Below are 17,116 nucleotides of genomic sequence, written 5' to 3'. Positions count from 1 at the left end.
CTACATTCTCAGGCACGAGAGGAAAGGAAGTTTAAAAGCCAAAGACCTGAAATCCCCCTTCTGCCTGATCCTGTAGAGATGACAACTGATCCCAATGTTCTTCTGGGACAATATTCTCAAACACCTCGAGATGCAATTATCTTCCCCCTCTCTAGGACCGCAGCCTCTCAATTCAGAGATGCCACATTTTCAATATCAGGAAGTGAGCCCATGCATTAAAGTCAACAAAGATGTCAAATTCATTATACATGCTGAAATCATAAAGAATATTTTGAGTCCTCCTATAAAGAAAATGGCTTTTATCAGAGTAAGAGAACCAAGTTGAGGAAAAAATGCTCCTTCAGCTTTTGATTTAATAGCATAAGATAGACGATCCAAGAACACTGGCTCTGGAAGCCAGATCATCTGGATTCAAATCCTAGCTCTAAAAACTTCAGGTCATTTAATAAGCCTCTGTGTGCCTCAGTTTTCTCATCTGTTAACTGGAGAGATCATTATAAAAGAAATGGGATCTACTATTATTGTTAGTTATCTTAGTTTTAGAGTTTTGTTTTCGTTTTTTTTAAGTATATATTTTTAAATGTTTATTTTCGAGACAGAGAGAGACAAAGCATGAACAGGGGAGGGTCAGGGAGAGGGAGACACAGAATCTGAAACAGGTTCCAGGCTCTGAGCTGTCAGCACAGAGCTCGACGCGGGGCTTGAACTCACGGACCGCGAGATCATGACCTGAGCCGAAGTCGGCCGCTTAACCGACTAAGCCACCCAGGCGCCCCTGTTTTTGTTTTTTTTTGTAACCAACACTGAACCATTTGTGTCTTAGGTCCTCAATGCTTTACACATATCATCTCTCTGTATACTCACATAACCCATTTGAGGTAGGTACTATTATTATCTTCATCTAAAGATAGGGTAGGGATTAGGTAGTTAGCTTGAGGTTATGCATCTGGGAATGGTGGATTAGAACCCAGAAGGCTGACCCTACAGTTGCACCCTGACTGATGATGTGCTGTGAAGCCCCTCCTCATTCTGAGCCCTGTTATTCACTGAGAGTCACTGAGTAGAATCCTGGAGTGCTGATTTCAAGAACTGCCCAGCACAATTTGCTGCCAGTCTCCAGGAAGATTAGCCTCCTACTAATAACCTTGCTCTTAGAATACTGCCTTACACAGCTGAGTCTTTGTAGTTTAATTGCCTACTGTATTTTTTGGTTCAGAAATTTCTGGACTACAATTTCTGTTAACTCAGGAAGGTATGGTGAAATGTTCTGGAGAATGAATATAGTGTCTAATTTTGGAGGTGCCTCTGGGGAGATGTGCTTTCCCAAAGGGAAATCTGGTTTTTCACAGTGACCTGAAATTTCCCTTACCCTTAAGGGACTTTATTAGCAATCCACCCCAAGAATATTCAGATATGAGGAATAAATTTGTATAGCAGCCATAAACAGATGATTTACTTGGTTGTCTGCATAAAAGGGGGAGAGGAATCTTTGAGAGGAACTTTTTCTAACATGATTGAATATACAAATTAAAAAATAGTATTTTTTCCAAAATATTTCAAGTGAAGAATACCCTTGGGCATGAAGACACTCCCCCATCAATCCCCACCATTATCATATGTCATGCATTTTCCTTACTGTGCAGAAATGGTCTTTCTTTGGCTATGACCAAACATACTTTTAGATGTCGGAAAATGCCAAAGTGATCATCACTTATGAAGGATTCTGGCTGAAAGGACCCAGGCCGAAACAACTGTACTCTGGCCAGATGGTTATTCTTGCAGTTCTTTCCCAGGAAGTTAAGCTGCACCTTGGCATTCTTTATAGAGGGATGGGCCTTTAAACTGTTGAACTGACATCTAGTGAAACCTACAAGACAGAGGGATCAAGTAACAACTGAGTGTCACTTTGGACTGCTGGCGTTTGTGTGGCTGGAGAAATAGGTTGATGATGACCAAACAGAAGGAGGTCAGGGAATGTCACCTGGGGCAAAGAGCTAAGTAGAATCCCTCCAGAGTCTTCTGGGGTCTCAGAATAACTGTGGGCTAAATCTTGGGCTCATGACCTTCCCCTGGACCACCTGGTCCAAAAGCGGAGCTCAGATAAATGTTCTTGCCAAGAACTACTTGACAAGCAAAAACTGCCCTCTCAGGCCATAGGGAAAAGTGAACCTTTTGAGCTGAAAACCAGTACCCAGTCAGAGAAATCAATTATCTATTACACAAAAGAGCATCTGGTGTGGGCAGTGGTGGTTATAGAGCCAAAAATTCACTCTGTTGACAGATTCTGAGGCCTAGCTGTAGATGCAGACCACGATGAGTTCTAACTACCAAGGTCATCAATGGGTGAACAATAAGACAGGAAGCAGCGGGCCATGTTGAAGAGGCATAAGGTTTGAGAACTAGTGACTCAGAAATTTGATCCCAGAATACCACCAACCCCCATGTTCCACCATAGCCCTCAGGAGTGAGGGGGGAAGAAAGGTGTGAAACCAAAGGGAGTAAAGATGGTCTTCAACCTTTAGTAGCTTCTCATCTCTTCTCAGCTCATGTGCTTGAGTATGTGATCTCTTTGGTGAAGTTATCTACCAAAAAATGCCTGTCTCCTCTAGAAAAGATAAATGGCTCTGGAATTTATTCTAAAAGAAATGAAAAAAACAGTAAAATCAAAAGGAATGTGGGCTAGAGTAGAGGCTGGATAGGGGAAGAAAATGGGGGGAAAACCCCCAGTATGATTTGAAATTGTCAAAGCAAGAGACTATGGGTGGCTAGGAAGTGAGGTTGCTCAACTTGAAAAGAGAAAGATAGAACACAGGTTTCTTGGAGATTTAGACCAAGAGTATGGCTACAGATTGTGTCCAGATCAAAAGGGTTCATGAAGACCTACCTCCCAAATCAAGCAAAGCAGGACTAAGCCTACTCCCCACTCCCACAGATCCAACTTCCACTGGCTTGAGGGCTGACCCCTTGCATCTTCTGTTTGCTTGTGAGGATAAAGAGAGGACTGTCTTTAAAAAGTTACTCTGGTGTGCACCAGTCTCGATGTTGGCAGGAGAAAGAGGAATAGGGTGAAACACTGCTTCCAAGTCACAATCTAAGTTTATTTTATTTTATTTTATTTTATTATTTTATTTTATTTTAATTTAATTTAATTTATTTTATTTATTTTGAGAGAGACAGAGATAGCATGAGTGTGGGATGGCCAGAGAAAAAGGAAGAGAGAGAATCCCAAGCAGGCTCCACACTGTCAGTGCAGAACCCAACACAGGGCTTGAACTCATGAAACAGCAAGATCATGACCTGAGCCGAAACCAAGAGTATGACGCTTAACTGACTGAGCCACCCAGGCGCCCTTGTAAGTTGATTTTAAATGATTTATCTCCTGGCCTTCCTTCATGTAAGCCATTTTTCCAGTTATTTTATGATTGTACTTTGAATTGCATTTTAACCATATTTTCCTAAGAACAAATGTTATGCAACATTGCCCGAAAGGCATCAGGGATTTTCTCCCCTTTCCCCACATTACAGTTAAGTCATTGTGTAAAGTATTGTTAGAATTTGGGAAACTTCTAGCTCAGGATCATGTTCAAATGACAATCAGGAGCAAGCTGCCTCCCTAGACAATGAGTCTTGCTCATAACAACAACAGGCTGTCTTCTCATCTAGAATATCCTCCCTTCCCTGTGATGTTCCCCCTCTATCCCAGCCATCCCTCAAGGCCCAGCCCCAACCTCCATAGCTGAGCAGAGAAAGCTCCGATCACCCATCCAGACACCCCAGCTCCCACATCTGTGCCACTCACACTGCACGTACTTTCTGCCTTTTTTGGTAGTGATTTGTGCTCGTGCCTGACTACAATTTAAGACTGGTAGCTTCTGGCAGCCGCAGACTGTTACTCATTTTCCTCAGTGCTTATCCACCATGGTGTCCTGCTTCTGAGAAGTGCTGAAAATATGTTAACTGAATAATGCATAAATAAACGCATTCACTGCTCCCCTAAGTGACTAGCACTCTTGCCATGGAGCTAATATTCTCTCTTGTCTTTGAGATTCTCCAGTGTTTCAAGCAATATATATCTTTCTTCCAAGGAGGACAGTGCATTTATTTTGTGTATCCAATTTTGACAGAACCAAAGTATGGTCTTATAATGTCGTCGATTTTTATCATATACTGCTAATTTCTCTTTTTTTACTTTATATTTTTAAATATAATTTATTGTCAAATTGGCTTACATACAACACCCAGTGCTCCTCCCAAGTGCCCTCCTCAATGCCCATCACCCACTTTCCTATTTAAAGGAATATGTTTGCCACACTGATGAAAAAAAGAGAAGGCTATAGCACAAGAGGTGCTCAATAAGTAAGTCTTAAGTGAATGAATGAATGAATGAATGAGTGATAATAGGAAATCAGATAAAAATAGAAACAGAAAGAAGAGTAGAAAAAGAATAGATGCACAGGAGATTTAGAAAGGAAGTAGAAAGAGAGGATAAAGGGAAAGGAGACTCAAGAGTAATTAAATTCCCAATTAGCAATTCTGGTTTTACTATAAACTTGAACTTGGTTAATTAATTAATTAATTTATTATTTATTTATTTTAAAAGATTTTTAAAAATGTTTATTTGTTTTTGAGAGAGAGAGAGAGACCATGAACAGGGGAGGGTGGAGAGAGAGGGAGACACAGAATCCAAAGGTGGCTCCAGGCTCTGAGCTGTCAGCACAGAGCCTGATGAATGGCTCGAACTCACCAACTGCAAGATCATTCCCTGAGCCGAAGTTGGATGCTTAACCGACTGAGACACCCAGGAGCCCCTTGAACTTGATAATTTAACAAGTAGAGAGGAGAGCCACTGTAGCAAGAGTTATATGTCAATATATTTTATTACTGGTCATGTTGATCTGGAGCACTTACTTAAGGTTACGTGTATACTGGGTGTCTCCACTGTTCTATTTCCCTTTTGAAATTAATAAATATTTTATGGAGAGATACTTTTAATTTTTAGTTATTTAGTTATTTCTTTAAGTAATCTCTACAGCTAACATGGGGCTTGAACTCACGACCCAAGATTAAGAGTTAAGTGCTCTTCCTATTGAGCCAGCTGGGCACCCATTGTGAAGAGATACTTTTAGGCTAAGCCAGTATCTTGTTTCTCATCATAATTTTGCCCAGTAATATTAGCATTCATCAGTGCTTCTTGCTTGTAGCAATTTATTGCTGGGGGATCCTAATGGTGATTTCCTATTTTTCTCATCCTGCCACATTTATTAATTGATTCTTTTATAATTAAGAGCTACTGCTCCCCTCCTATTATTTTAGCTATTCATTTATTTATATCAGTATGGACTCATAAATACTTATTCTATGAATCATAACCCAATACTATCATTATTTATTTTGCTATTTAAGCTTTACTTTCTTTGTGAGTCAGGGATAATGACATCCACCTTACACAACCATGATGAGGATTAAATGGGATTTAAAATGTGAAAATGTCTAGTCCAGAGCACCTAGTAAATAAATGCTAGCTCCTTTCCTCCCTTTTCTTTACAGAAGGTAAAGCCACACTACCTTGGAGGCAAGACCCTTCTAACCATGTGAAAATCTGAATTTAAGAATTCTATTTTAATTCTCTTTCTACACTAAGGTATATAAAGCAACTAGAAGTTAGCTAGCCAGTGTTGCCTACTGGAGGTTTTTTCTCATCTGCCTGTAGTGACCATACATAGGACTGATTTTTAATCAGCATACTCATAATTTGTATGAAAATAGATGCTTGAGAATACTTGAAAACAGACTGTTCTCTTAAGTAGTTTAAGTGTTTTCCCAGAAATCTTGTTTATGTTCTGAAGTTGCTTAGCTAAACTATTTTCAGAGATAGTCCAAAGCACGCCTCAACCCAGCTGTGCTTCGTATCATCACTAAATCTGAATTAGCGAAATCACTGATTCATCTTTGATTCCCAAGGTTATGGGAGTGAATGGAAGAAACTGAAGTTTTCTTTCTCCAAAATTAATTTAAAATTAGACTTTAAAAGTTCAGGCAAAGCAAACTTCAGGTAGAATTAGAACGACAACGAAAACAACAACGGACAAGGATAAGGTCCTAAGGCCGTGAGAGTGAGTAGATCTGGAAGTTTAAAGCAATACACAAAATACAGTAAAATCTACTAATAAAACACTCAATTTACTGGAACTTCCATTTTCCACCCTGTGTTTATCAGTAGGGAAAATCAAGAACATCAGGAGATTTATTTTAAAAAGCGATTTAGGGGCAGTGTGGTTCACAGGCTCTCAAGTAGACACCCAGAGTCTACTTACTTGCTTTGGGGTGGGATCAAGTGCCACCCCTCCACGTGAGCCTGGAACAGGTAGTGTAGTGGTTCACAGCCCAGGATCTGGGGCCTGATGATGTAGGTCTGGATATCACTATTGTCATCGACCACCTATGTAACTTCGGGCAAATGACTTCATGTCCTGGTGCCCCAGTGTCCCCATTGGTAATATGGGGCTAATGAGAGTATCTGTCTCCCAGGGTTGTTGGGAGGAGCAAATAAATGGTACGTGTAAAATGATGAGCATGACAATGCCAGACGGTATCAGCAATTCCTGAGGATAACAGATCTCCTTTTGAGGAATGCTGTTTGGGGCATGTCTGGACACAGAATTGCCTGGACTCAGCCTCTAACACTTTCTGCATCCACTGGGCCTTATCACGGTCACTGACATTTACCACCATCATTGGAGTCATGATCGGCAGGCTGTGGAGGCTGTGAGGTGAGCTGCCGCAGTTGGAAAGGCTTTAAGTAACAAAGTCTGACTGGTCTTCTGTCCATCAGAGATATATGGGACACAGATCAGGGGCAACCTCAGCATTTTAGTAGTTTACTGGATTACTAAATTAAACTATTTGTGGAGTTAAGCCAATCAACAAACGCAGATGGAAATTTTGTGTTTTAACATTCAAAGAAAAAGAAATTAAGCCTAAAAGAAATAAAATGTAGGGGCGCCTGGGTGGCGCAGTCGGTTAAGCGTCCGACTTCAGCCAGGTCACGATCTCACGGTCCGTGAGTTCGAGCCCCGCATCGGGCTCTGGGCTGATGGCTCAGAGCCTGGAGCCTGTTTCCGATTCTGTGTCTCCCTCTCTCTCTGCCCCTCCCCTGTTCATGCTCTGTCTCTCTCTGTCCCAAAAATAAATAAACGTTGAAAAAAAATTAAAAAAAAAAAAAAAAAAGAAAGAAAATGTAGAACAGAAAACTCTGGGTGTGGGGTTATATGGGGAAAGAAAATGTTCTGTAAGCCTAAGAGCACAGCATCCCCTGGTCCCGGCACTAGATGGAGACCTGCCTTTCCTTCCTTGGTCCAGGACCACACCATGTCAACCATTGGCTCTTTTCCACTCAGCCAGCAGCCCCTACACCTCTCACAGTGTCTTCTGCTCAAGTGTTCCAGTATTTCCAGTCTCTGGTCAAAACTGTTCTCACCAGCTCTGGGTTCTGGTAAGGTCTCAGAGGCTTTGGAGGGACTTTCTGGGGCTGAGGATTTTGATGGCATGCAGGGAACAGGAGTGGGGTGATTGATTGCCTCTCAAATCCACATTTGTCCCCATGCTCCTGACCCAGGTGTGTTGGTTTTTAAATTTCTGCATAGAAGCCCTGATAGTCGAAGAAGGGGTGGGCTAGACAGATCCATGGCCAGAGATCACACTGTCAAAGATATGTGGTTTTAAAAGCACTTGTAGGAACAATGAGGAGAATATTGGAAAATGGGCCCAGGGAGAGTATTTTGGACTGGTTGTCCAAAGGGAGAAGGCCCATGGACTTGGTGGAGATAGGATCAGTTAGGCCAAGGGCAGGTTGGAGGGAAGTGACAGGGAGGGTGACAATGTGTTGTTGATCTCATTGCTTGGAAAGAAAGCAGCCACCATGGAAGTCACAAGACCAACAGGTAGATGAGACACCAATAACAGACAAACCTAAAAGGAGAAATACGTTTAAAAATCACTTACTAGCAATTGAATCACCACATCTCCAAGTGGCTTCTTACCTCATTAAATCTCATCACAAGATCTTCCAGGGCATTGTGTTCTCCGTTCTGGGAGTTAAGAATTGATGCTGAGATGGACGCTTTGAGGCAGGGCAGGGATGTCTGGCATTCTGGAGAGCCCAAGTCCCGGGTCAAGAAGCAAAGGTAGTCAACTGGCAAGACCCTTCGGTAAATGTTCTGCTCCTGCTCCATCAGGATGCTGGCGACTTCCTCTGGGAACTGAATGAGGGGCTGCAGATCAATCAGCTCCTTGCTGATCCCAGCTGAACTTGAAGGGAGGGCACTAGAATTGGCCATGGAGGTGCCTGGCTGACGTTCTGAAATAAAGCAATGAAAGTTGTGGTGACACCAAGGTTGATATCCTTACAACAGATGTTTACTTGAGAGCCACTAGAAATCTTACAGGTTTCTTAAGCAAGTTTCTGCTTGGTGAATAGTTCTATACTATCTTGTTATGGAGACCCTTCTGATAACTGTCCTGCCTGCTTGCTCCTGCCCCCTGTGGGTGGGGAAATGCTCAGTTTCCCATTTTCAGAAGTGGAATTGGTCTCACACACCATTCTCTAATTCACTGTGACACTTTGCAGAGTAGTAGGGAAGGAAAAGGTACCATTTGTTTCCTCATCCACCAGTGCTAACCACCAGAGTAAAAAGAAATGAGGGTGGGTGTGGGCACAGGAACTGAGATGGAAGAGGAAAGAAGGCTGGAGGGGAAGAGGCATGTACATGTATGTATGCGTACCCTGTGTGTAAACACCCAGGAGTCCCCGGGGACTCTCTGCACACAAGGTTCAAAGCTTCAGTCTACCTGCCAACCTTCCACCCTCAAAGACTGATTCCACTGAGAACCATTTGGAGGTTTGCAGGGACAGAATCACTTGTAAAAGTAAGGGAGGAATAGGTAATAAGGAGATGTATCTACATAAATAGAACAAATAAATAATAGATTGCCTCTCAAACCCACATTTGTCCCCATGCTCCCGACACAGGTGTGCTGGTTTTTAAATTTCTGCTTAGAAGCCATGATAATGGAAGTATCCACAAGTGGCAGTAAGAAACTGGTGAGGGAGGGAGAGCAGCCAGTGCATTAGACATAAGAACCAAATGCCTTCATAGGCTCCAAATTATTCCCTTAGCACAAATTCACTTTATTTTGACCACTCTCCCTATCTCTTTTTTTTTTTAATTTTTTTAACGTTTATTTATTTTTGAGACAGAGAGAGACAGAGCATGAATGGGGGAAGGGCAGAGAGAGGGAGACACAGAATCCGAAATGGGCTCCAGGCTCTGAGCTGTCAGCACAGAGCCCGACGAGGGGCTTGAACTCACGGACCTCGAGATCGTGACCTGAGCCGAAGTCGGACGTTCAACCTACTGAGCCACCCAGGCGCCCCTCCCTATCTGTCTCTTAATTTCCTGCCTACAAGTCATTCATTCATTCATTCATTCATTCATTCATCTACTTAACCAACCATCCATCCATCCATCCACCCATGTAAAAAGCTATTCAAAAACCTATGATGAGCACTAGAACAGAACGTCCCAAGTATGATCAGTTTTGTGGCTAAGTTGGGGAAATGTCATGTATTCATGTCACAAATCCTCTTCCTGGAAACACGAGGCACACAGGTACACTGTTAAAGGCTCTAAGGGGTCTTGCAGTAAAGAAATCCATTTACATTGCTTAATCCAGTGCTTCCCCAGAGTCACATTTTACATGTCACACCTACTAAGCCACTCTGTGTAGACCAGAGCTGCTGGGAGCCCCTCAGGAAACGTTGATCTGCGTGCAGGCCAAACTGCTCCTACTCCTCATCCAGTTCACACCTTTTCCTTCCCAGAGGTCCCTTCCTGGCCAGCTCCTCTTCATGCTTCTTATAGTGGTTCATGAGGGGACCACATTTTATTTCCCCAGAATCTTTCTTACATTCCCGATTTCTTAAAACAGCCTTATTGGCCCTTTGGCAGAATAAAGCCCTTCAGATGGCATGGCATTCCTCATTGCCGGCGGTCATCTGGCTTGGACACTGGACAATGGTAAAGTTCATGAGGAGGACTTTGTCCAGGCGCCTGGGTGGCTCAGTCAGTTAAGTGACTCTGGATTTTGCCTCATGTCATGATCTCATGGTTTGTGAATTCAAGCCCTGAGTTGGGCTCTGCACTGGCAATGCAGAGCCTGCTTGTGATTCTCTCTCTCTGCCTCTCTCTCTGCCCCTCCCCTACTCTCTCTCTCTCTCTCTCTCTCTCTCAAAATAAACAAATAAAGTTGAAAAAAAAAGTGAAAAAGGAAGGCTTCGTCAACATTCAAACCTTAGCATCCTTGACTCTTTTTAAAATCTCTATTGTTGACAGCCTTGGAATCATCACTCCAAAGTGCTCCATCCCTGTAGTACTGAACCCTGAAGTCCTTGGCCTTGAATCTGACTGCTTTTCCCTTCTTCCCTTTCTACTAAACCTTCTTTGTCTTTGGCAGACTTCCAGTTCCCGGCCTTAGTCTGGGTGCAACCTTAGAGTTTTAACATGGCGCCCACAACACCCAAGATGCCCTCCCGAGTCACCTTGACTTTCCACCACGTACTTACTTCCCAATCCTCAATGTTTGGCAAACTCGACCATGCATAATTGGCTTCTGGGCTGCTATATGATGACAATGACATTGATGTTACTTGGTGATGGGATGCTTGCTAATTTATGTTACCTAACTTCAGCTGGGCTCTCAGGGCAGTTTCAGACTTGACATGAATTTTTAAATTTTTTTCCTAAATAACTCTGTCCTCTTTACCTCTGCAGTAGAGCTGTTCTATTCTTCTGACACTCCCAAACCCACCTGTATTTTCCTTATATTTATTTATTTCTTTTTTTTTTTTTTCAACGTTTATTTATTTTTGGGACAGGGAGAGACAGAGCATGAACGGGGGAGGGGCAGAGAGAGAGGGAGACACAGAATCGGAAACAGGCTCCAGGCTCCGAGCCATCAGCCCAGAACCCGACGCGGGGCTCGAACTCACGGACCGCGAGATCGTGACCTGGCTGAAGTCGGACGCTTAACCGACTGCGCCACCCAGGCGCCCCTATATTTATTTATTTCTTAAAAAAATTTTTTTTGAGTGTAGTTGACACACAATGTTACATTAGTTTCAGGTGTACAACACAGTGATTTGACAAGTTTGAATACTATGCTGTGCTCACCACAAGCGTAGCTACCACATTTGATACCTACTACATGTTTATACACTATGATAACTGCCAAGTGTCAGGGACTACTTCTGTGAATTCAAATGGCCCTATTTCTTACGTTTCTCCTCCTTCTCTGAGAAAGGTCTGTACTTCCTCCTCCCCAAGGCCCACCTAGGTTTGTGAGTAAGTTTATTCAACTTGCCTCTGTGGTTATGTCCACCATCAGTCCCTTTCTTTCCACGGATTCTTTTTTGCTTACACAAGTGTTCAGTTTCCTTTACCCTTAAAAACAAACTAATAAAACTTCCCTTCTCTCTTAAAGTCCACATCTTCTCTAGCCTTCCCTTCATTGTGTACCTTCTGGGAAGGGCACTGTACTTTCCTCTGTAAGTATGGTGACCATATCTTCTGATCCAAAAGTAGGCCATACCGTCTGCCCAAATTAATAAATCTGTAATGATGTGGGAGAGAAAGACATAAACCAGGTCTGCCCTGGGAGCTCCTAGTTCGTAGACCACCCCGTTGACAGGGCATCTCTGTTGATGGTCTGGGCTCTGCCATTCTTCTCTTGACCCATCCTGTCCCATGCAGCTCAGCCACCACCTCTGAAGCATAGCTCAGGAAAAGTTCTTGGTGATACTTGCTATTTAATTAAGTTGCTCCCCTTTTGCAAGAGTGCTCTCAGTGACAATCTAACAAAAATTGTGAGGAGAAAACTTTAAAGTTTGAACTACACTGCTCTCCACTGATCTCCTGATCCTATTTTGAATATATTCCAGTAAGAACTTTCTGTTTTGTCTTCTGTATAAAAACTGTAGTATCCAAATTATTGTTTCTCTTTGATTCTAAAAGGCAAACGGGTGACTAAGGAATACAATGATTTATTGTAGCCATTTTTATCCGTCTTTTGGACCAACCTGCCAAAAATCAACTACAGTGGAAAGTAAGGGATACCAAATTATATTTGGTTCTCTCTAAGCTCTTATTTGAAATTAATTAAAATACAGCAAGTGTCCAAATCTACATGGCCCACATGGCTTTGCTCTCCAACTTTCTGAATGCTTTAGAAAGAACTGGATTTCCTGAAAATTGAGTCAGAATGTGGCCTGATGACAAGCAGACAGCAGCTTCTGGATATTGATAATTTATGTACAGTGGAATTAGCCATATATGGGAAGTCTTCCCAGAAGTAACCAACTCTGAAACATGATTTCAAAGTATAACACTCTGTGAAAGAAAAGGAGCTCCTATATCTTGTGAAATCACTTATCTAATATGTAAGAGAAAATTTAATAAACTATACAAATGATGTAAGATAATATATTATAAATGCAATATATCTTGAGATAGGAATCACATGCTCTGATGAATAGAGTCTGCTGGCTGGTGAGAAAGAGCAATAAAGGAGACCTAAAAAAATTGAATGAAAGAAGAAAAAGACGCCTGGTCATTGTAACCCCAATAAATGCCATGGCCCCAGGTGTCTCAGTATAAACATAACATCACACTCAAAGGAAACACAAATCTGATGTTAGAATCCTAGAAACATAATGTAGACCTTTCGTGTAGGTTTCCTTAAAGCAGAAGTACTCAGGGTTTTACATCATGCCCCATGAAGACACATCCCAGAAATCTTGGGACATAATTTTCTGTCCCACAATTTCCACACTTTTAGCAGCTGTTAGAAACTTTCCACTTTTTCTCATTCTTGCTGAGCTCTCCGTATAACCTTGCCTTTCACATGCCACATGGCCCCAGCTCCCAGCTCTAAGTCATCCTCACACTACCCCCCTGCCAATCGTCTGCAAGATGGACAACTCTACAATGGATGAAAAACCCAGGGCTCCATGACCCTTGATGCTTCCTTATTAATTGTGGAGCAAAATTCATAAAGCCCCCTGGATGCTACAGTTCTTCTCTTGTGAAAAAAATTTTAGAAAGTTCATGGTGAATAAAATTACGTACCTAATTCACAGTCAATGTTTGCTCGTAGCTCTATGTTCTTCAGTTACTTGCTATCGTAGCTCTATGTTCTTCAGTTACTTGCTATTCTATAGTAGAATAGGGCTGTATCTCTGGACACAGTCCCAACTTGGAAATATTTACCACGAGACCCAGTATCTTCAAATTCTGATTCCCTGCTCGATATTAGCTTCCTGAACTAAACATTTCATATCAATTAATTCAGGGAGTCGATAGTATTATTACGTGAAGCTCACATGAGAGGTCACATAAGAAATACGCCAGGAGCAGAGATTTGAATCAGGGTCTACGGGACTTTAGAGGTCATGTGCTGATCGCTCAGCATATGATCTCTTGGAACAACAGAATGCCATACTGACATTCTGGTTTTTAGACGCATCTAGAGTGATATTAATATAAATCAACTTCTAGTGCTTGTTCTTTGGAATGATCTGATCAAATAAACTGTTCAAACTCCAAAGGTAAGGATTTGACCTTAGAGTGCAAGTAGTTCTCCCTTTGGTCAGTCTGGAACCATCACTTCAATCACTACAACTACATTAGAAGATAGCACCCAGAAACTTACAAGTGCCCTTTCCTTTCCTTCTTATAAGTTCAAAAGAATGTTCCTATGCTTTAAGCGAGTATTTTCCAAAGACTATTACAGTGATTTTTATGCAGGGCATGGTTTCTTGGTTAATAATTTAGAGACATATTGGGTTAAACAAAGTTAAACAAGATTCCTTCCCCCACACCACCACTATTTTAACTGCAGTACTTCTCAGAGCCTTTAATAATTCCCACAAGGGGACAATACTATCACAGGACGCAGTAGCTTTCCTCAAGCTTGATGTCTATATATCATTTACGTGGGAATTACAGTCCCTTCAGAACTTGCCACACTCAGTGATTCTCAATGGGAGAACAGGGCTTAAGGTGTTCGTGAGGTTAGGTAGTGTCCAGGGAAGTTTAGTCTGCTTTGTTGCTGGGACTCTATGAAGAAACCATGTGGGTAGTGGGAGGATCAAAACACATACATAAAAATATATCATCCTAGATTTTGGGGTCTCCAGTTGGATATAAGCAATCAGCCTGCCTCGAGAGAGGGAAATCTGGGCCATGTCTTCCCTTAAGGGATGCTGTTCTGAGAGGCTCCACCCTGCCATCCCCAGAGTCCTCTCGTTTCTTGCTTCCTTTCTGGTAATCAGAAAGTCCCTGATTTTGATTATAAGCTGCTATTCCCGGGGGCTGTCTACAAATTGTACAGTCCAGAAAAACACAGAAAAGCCTCTAAACTTGATGAGCATTTTTTCTGGACAATTGTTCCCCCAGTGCTCTGGGGTATAGTGTCATTGGGGAACTCCCTCCCCCAGAAACCTACCCCCTGCCCCAGGGTTCGTACTTGCCCGGGAAAGTACTTCTGTGGGCTTGGACTTGAGCTCAGCAAAACCTGCCATTTCCCATTTATTTTTCTTTTTGCTTTTTGGTCCATATTAAAACTAAAGGCATTTGGTCTTTCTTGGTCTACCAACGAATCTCATATAATCTCTAGCATAATGTGAGGATGTCATGACAGGCAGGCATTATGTGCCTTGCCCAAGAATCCAGTTTGTGAATGGTCAGCCCTGGAACAGGCAAAAGCTGAGTGGGCATCAGAAGATTCTGGCTCCTGGCCCAGTACTCTGCATTACTCCCAGCCAAGCCTGAGTTACCTTGGGGGCTATCTGTGTCCAAGGGCAGGCCTTAATACATCTGAATGGGTTTAAGAAAGGCTTAAGTAGAAATTTCATTCATTCATTATTCAGTGCCTACTATGTGCAAGATTGTTTCAGGCTACATTGATGTTGGGATTTAGTGAACAAGAAAAGATCTTTGTTTACACACAACACTGTAGGACAGGAGACAGATAAACAATAATATAGTGCTGGTGGGGGAGGAGGGCAATGGTGGGTGGGGTGAAGAAAGTATAGTATTACATAGCATATATTAACTAGAATGTTAGCAATTTCATCAAGTGTTTTCCTTTATTTTAAAGTTTATTTATTTATTTTGCGACAGAGAGAGGGAGAGAATTCAAGCAGGGGAGGGGCAGAGAGAGAGAGAGAGAGAGAGAGAGAGAGAGAATCCCAAGCAGGCTCCACACTGAGGGGCTCAAACTCACCAAGGATGAGATCAAGAGTTGGACGCGTAACTGACTGAACCCCCTAGGCACCCCTAATCAAGGATTTTTGCAAAAGTTTTTAAAACTTTATCATCTAGGATGCCCTTTTCTTAGCAATACCTATCACCTACCTCTTCCTCTCTACCATTTATTAGCCCTTTGCATCAAGAAACTCATTTAATTCTTACAAAGAAGGTTGTAAGACAAGTGTGATTATCCCTATTCTATAGGTGACAAAACAAAAGTCAGAGATGTCAAGCAATTTATCTGAAGACACTCTGCAACTGATATGGAGATGGAACTAAAATTCAGCTCTGACTTCAAAGGTCAGCCCTCTGTTACCCTCAGCATTCTGAGGGATCTTTTAAGGGAAGATGGAGTCCCCTGATTTCCTGCCGGGTCTGTTAAAAAAAAAAAAAAAAGCCATAGGCCCAAGGTGGAGTTACTTGCCCCCAGGAGAGCAAACCAAGATTTAATTGCACTTTCAACCTCTCTAGGAATGGAATTTTAAGCCAATCAATCTGGAATTTTCTGGTCATCACCCCCCCCCCACCTTGAAGTAATCGGTCATGTGGGCCCTCTCTATCACCCCCCCCCACCAAAACATGAAGTAATCCACCTAATAAGACCCCCGCCCTTTCCCCCAAGGGAAGGTGACCTTGCCTGAAACAATCCTTTTCTTTTACTAATAACCCCCATACCTCACCCAGCTTCCTATGGAGTACTACGTGGCAATGAGAAAAAATGAAATATGGCCTTTTGTAGCAACGTGGATGGAACTGGAGAGTGTGATGCTAAGTGAAATAAGCCATACAGAGAAAGACAGATACCATATGGTTTCACTCTTAAGTGGATCCTGAGAAACTTAAGAGAAACCCATGGGGGAGGGGAACAAAAAAAAAAAAAAAGAGGTTAGAGTGGGAGAGAGCCAAAGCATAAGAGACTGTTGAGAACTGAGAACAAACTAAGGGTTGATGGGGGGTGGGAGGGAGGAGAGGGTGGGTGATGGGTACTGAGGAGGGCACCTTTTGGGATGAGCACTGGGTGTTGTATGGAAACCAATTTGACAATAAATTTCATATATAAATAAAAAAAAAAAAAAAAAAAAGCATTGGGTTTTATACAACTCCTCCCAGGGGTTCTGTTGTACTTGCTAGGTGGGATGCTGTCCACTCACAAACGAGTAGCTTAATAAAGCCACTGAGATCTTCAAATTTACTCAGTTTAATTTTTATTGTTTAATAGCAGGATTATGCCTTACAGGAATGTGACTTCAACGGAAAATAGAGCATAGAACTTGTGTTAGACTTTGATGGTCACTTAGCATTTGTTTGTTTTTGAACCAAGGTAAACCTTCCAGAGTAGCTGCCAAGAGCTCTGCTTCTGGAACTCACCTTTCCTTCTCGCTCTCTGAGTGTTGGTGAAGCGGGCACAGCTTTCTGGGAAGGCAAACCAAAACTTAAACAGCACATCCTTTGTCCTAACAATACCCCTTCCAGGATTTTACCTGACAGGAATTCTTGCAAAAAAATAGAGTGAGGCAAATTTACACATACCGACATTGAAAATTTTTCACGATAAATTTCGGGGAAAAAATTGCCAAGTTGGGAACAACAAAATATGATCCTATTAGGAGGAAAAATAATTTTACAAATGTAGGCATATGTTTGCGTATCTGTCCAGTATATACCAAACTAGTAAGTGTTTACAGATTGCACATTTTGTTTTTTTAAAACTATTTTCTACTGTACAAGTAAAGTGTTTTAAAAATATATCA

The 17,116-nt window shown here is 42.1% G+C and overlaps 1 protein-coding gene across 9 annotated transcripts in view; it reads right to left on the bottom strand.

Moving 5' to 3' along the window:
• Positions 1–17,116, bottom strand: part of PLCE1 (phospholipase C epsilon 1) — a 323,759-nt gene that overhangs the window by 140,274 nt on the left and 166,369 nt on the right. For all 9 annotated transcript variants that reach the window (XR_015241745.1, XM_086680410.1, XM_086680402.1 and 6 more), the window contains one exon: positions 8,040–8,356. Coding sequence is in view for 8 of the 9 variants with exons in the window: in XM_086680410.1 (XP_086536536.1) it covers positions 8,040–8,356 (317 nt within the window). In the remaining variant the exon portion in view is untranslated. The remainder of the gene's footprint in view (positions 1–8,039; positions 8,357–17,116) is intronic.

Source organism: Puma concolor, chromosome D2, assembly GCF_028749965.1.
Source record: "Puma concolor isolate L17-30 chromosome D2, mPumCon1.1.hap2, whole genome shotgun sequence".
In the NCBI taxonomy this organism is placed as follows: Eukaryota; Metazoa; Chordata; class Mammalia; order Carnivora; family Felidae; genus Puma; species Puma concolor.
Note: the sequence above shows the minus strand (reverse complement) of the source record. Positions and strands in the feature narration are given on the sequence as shown.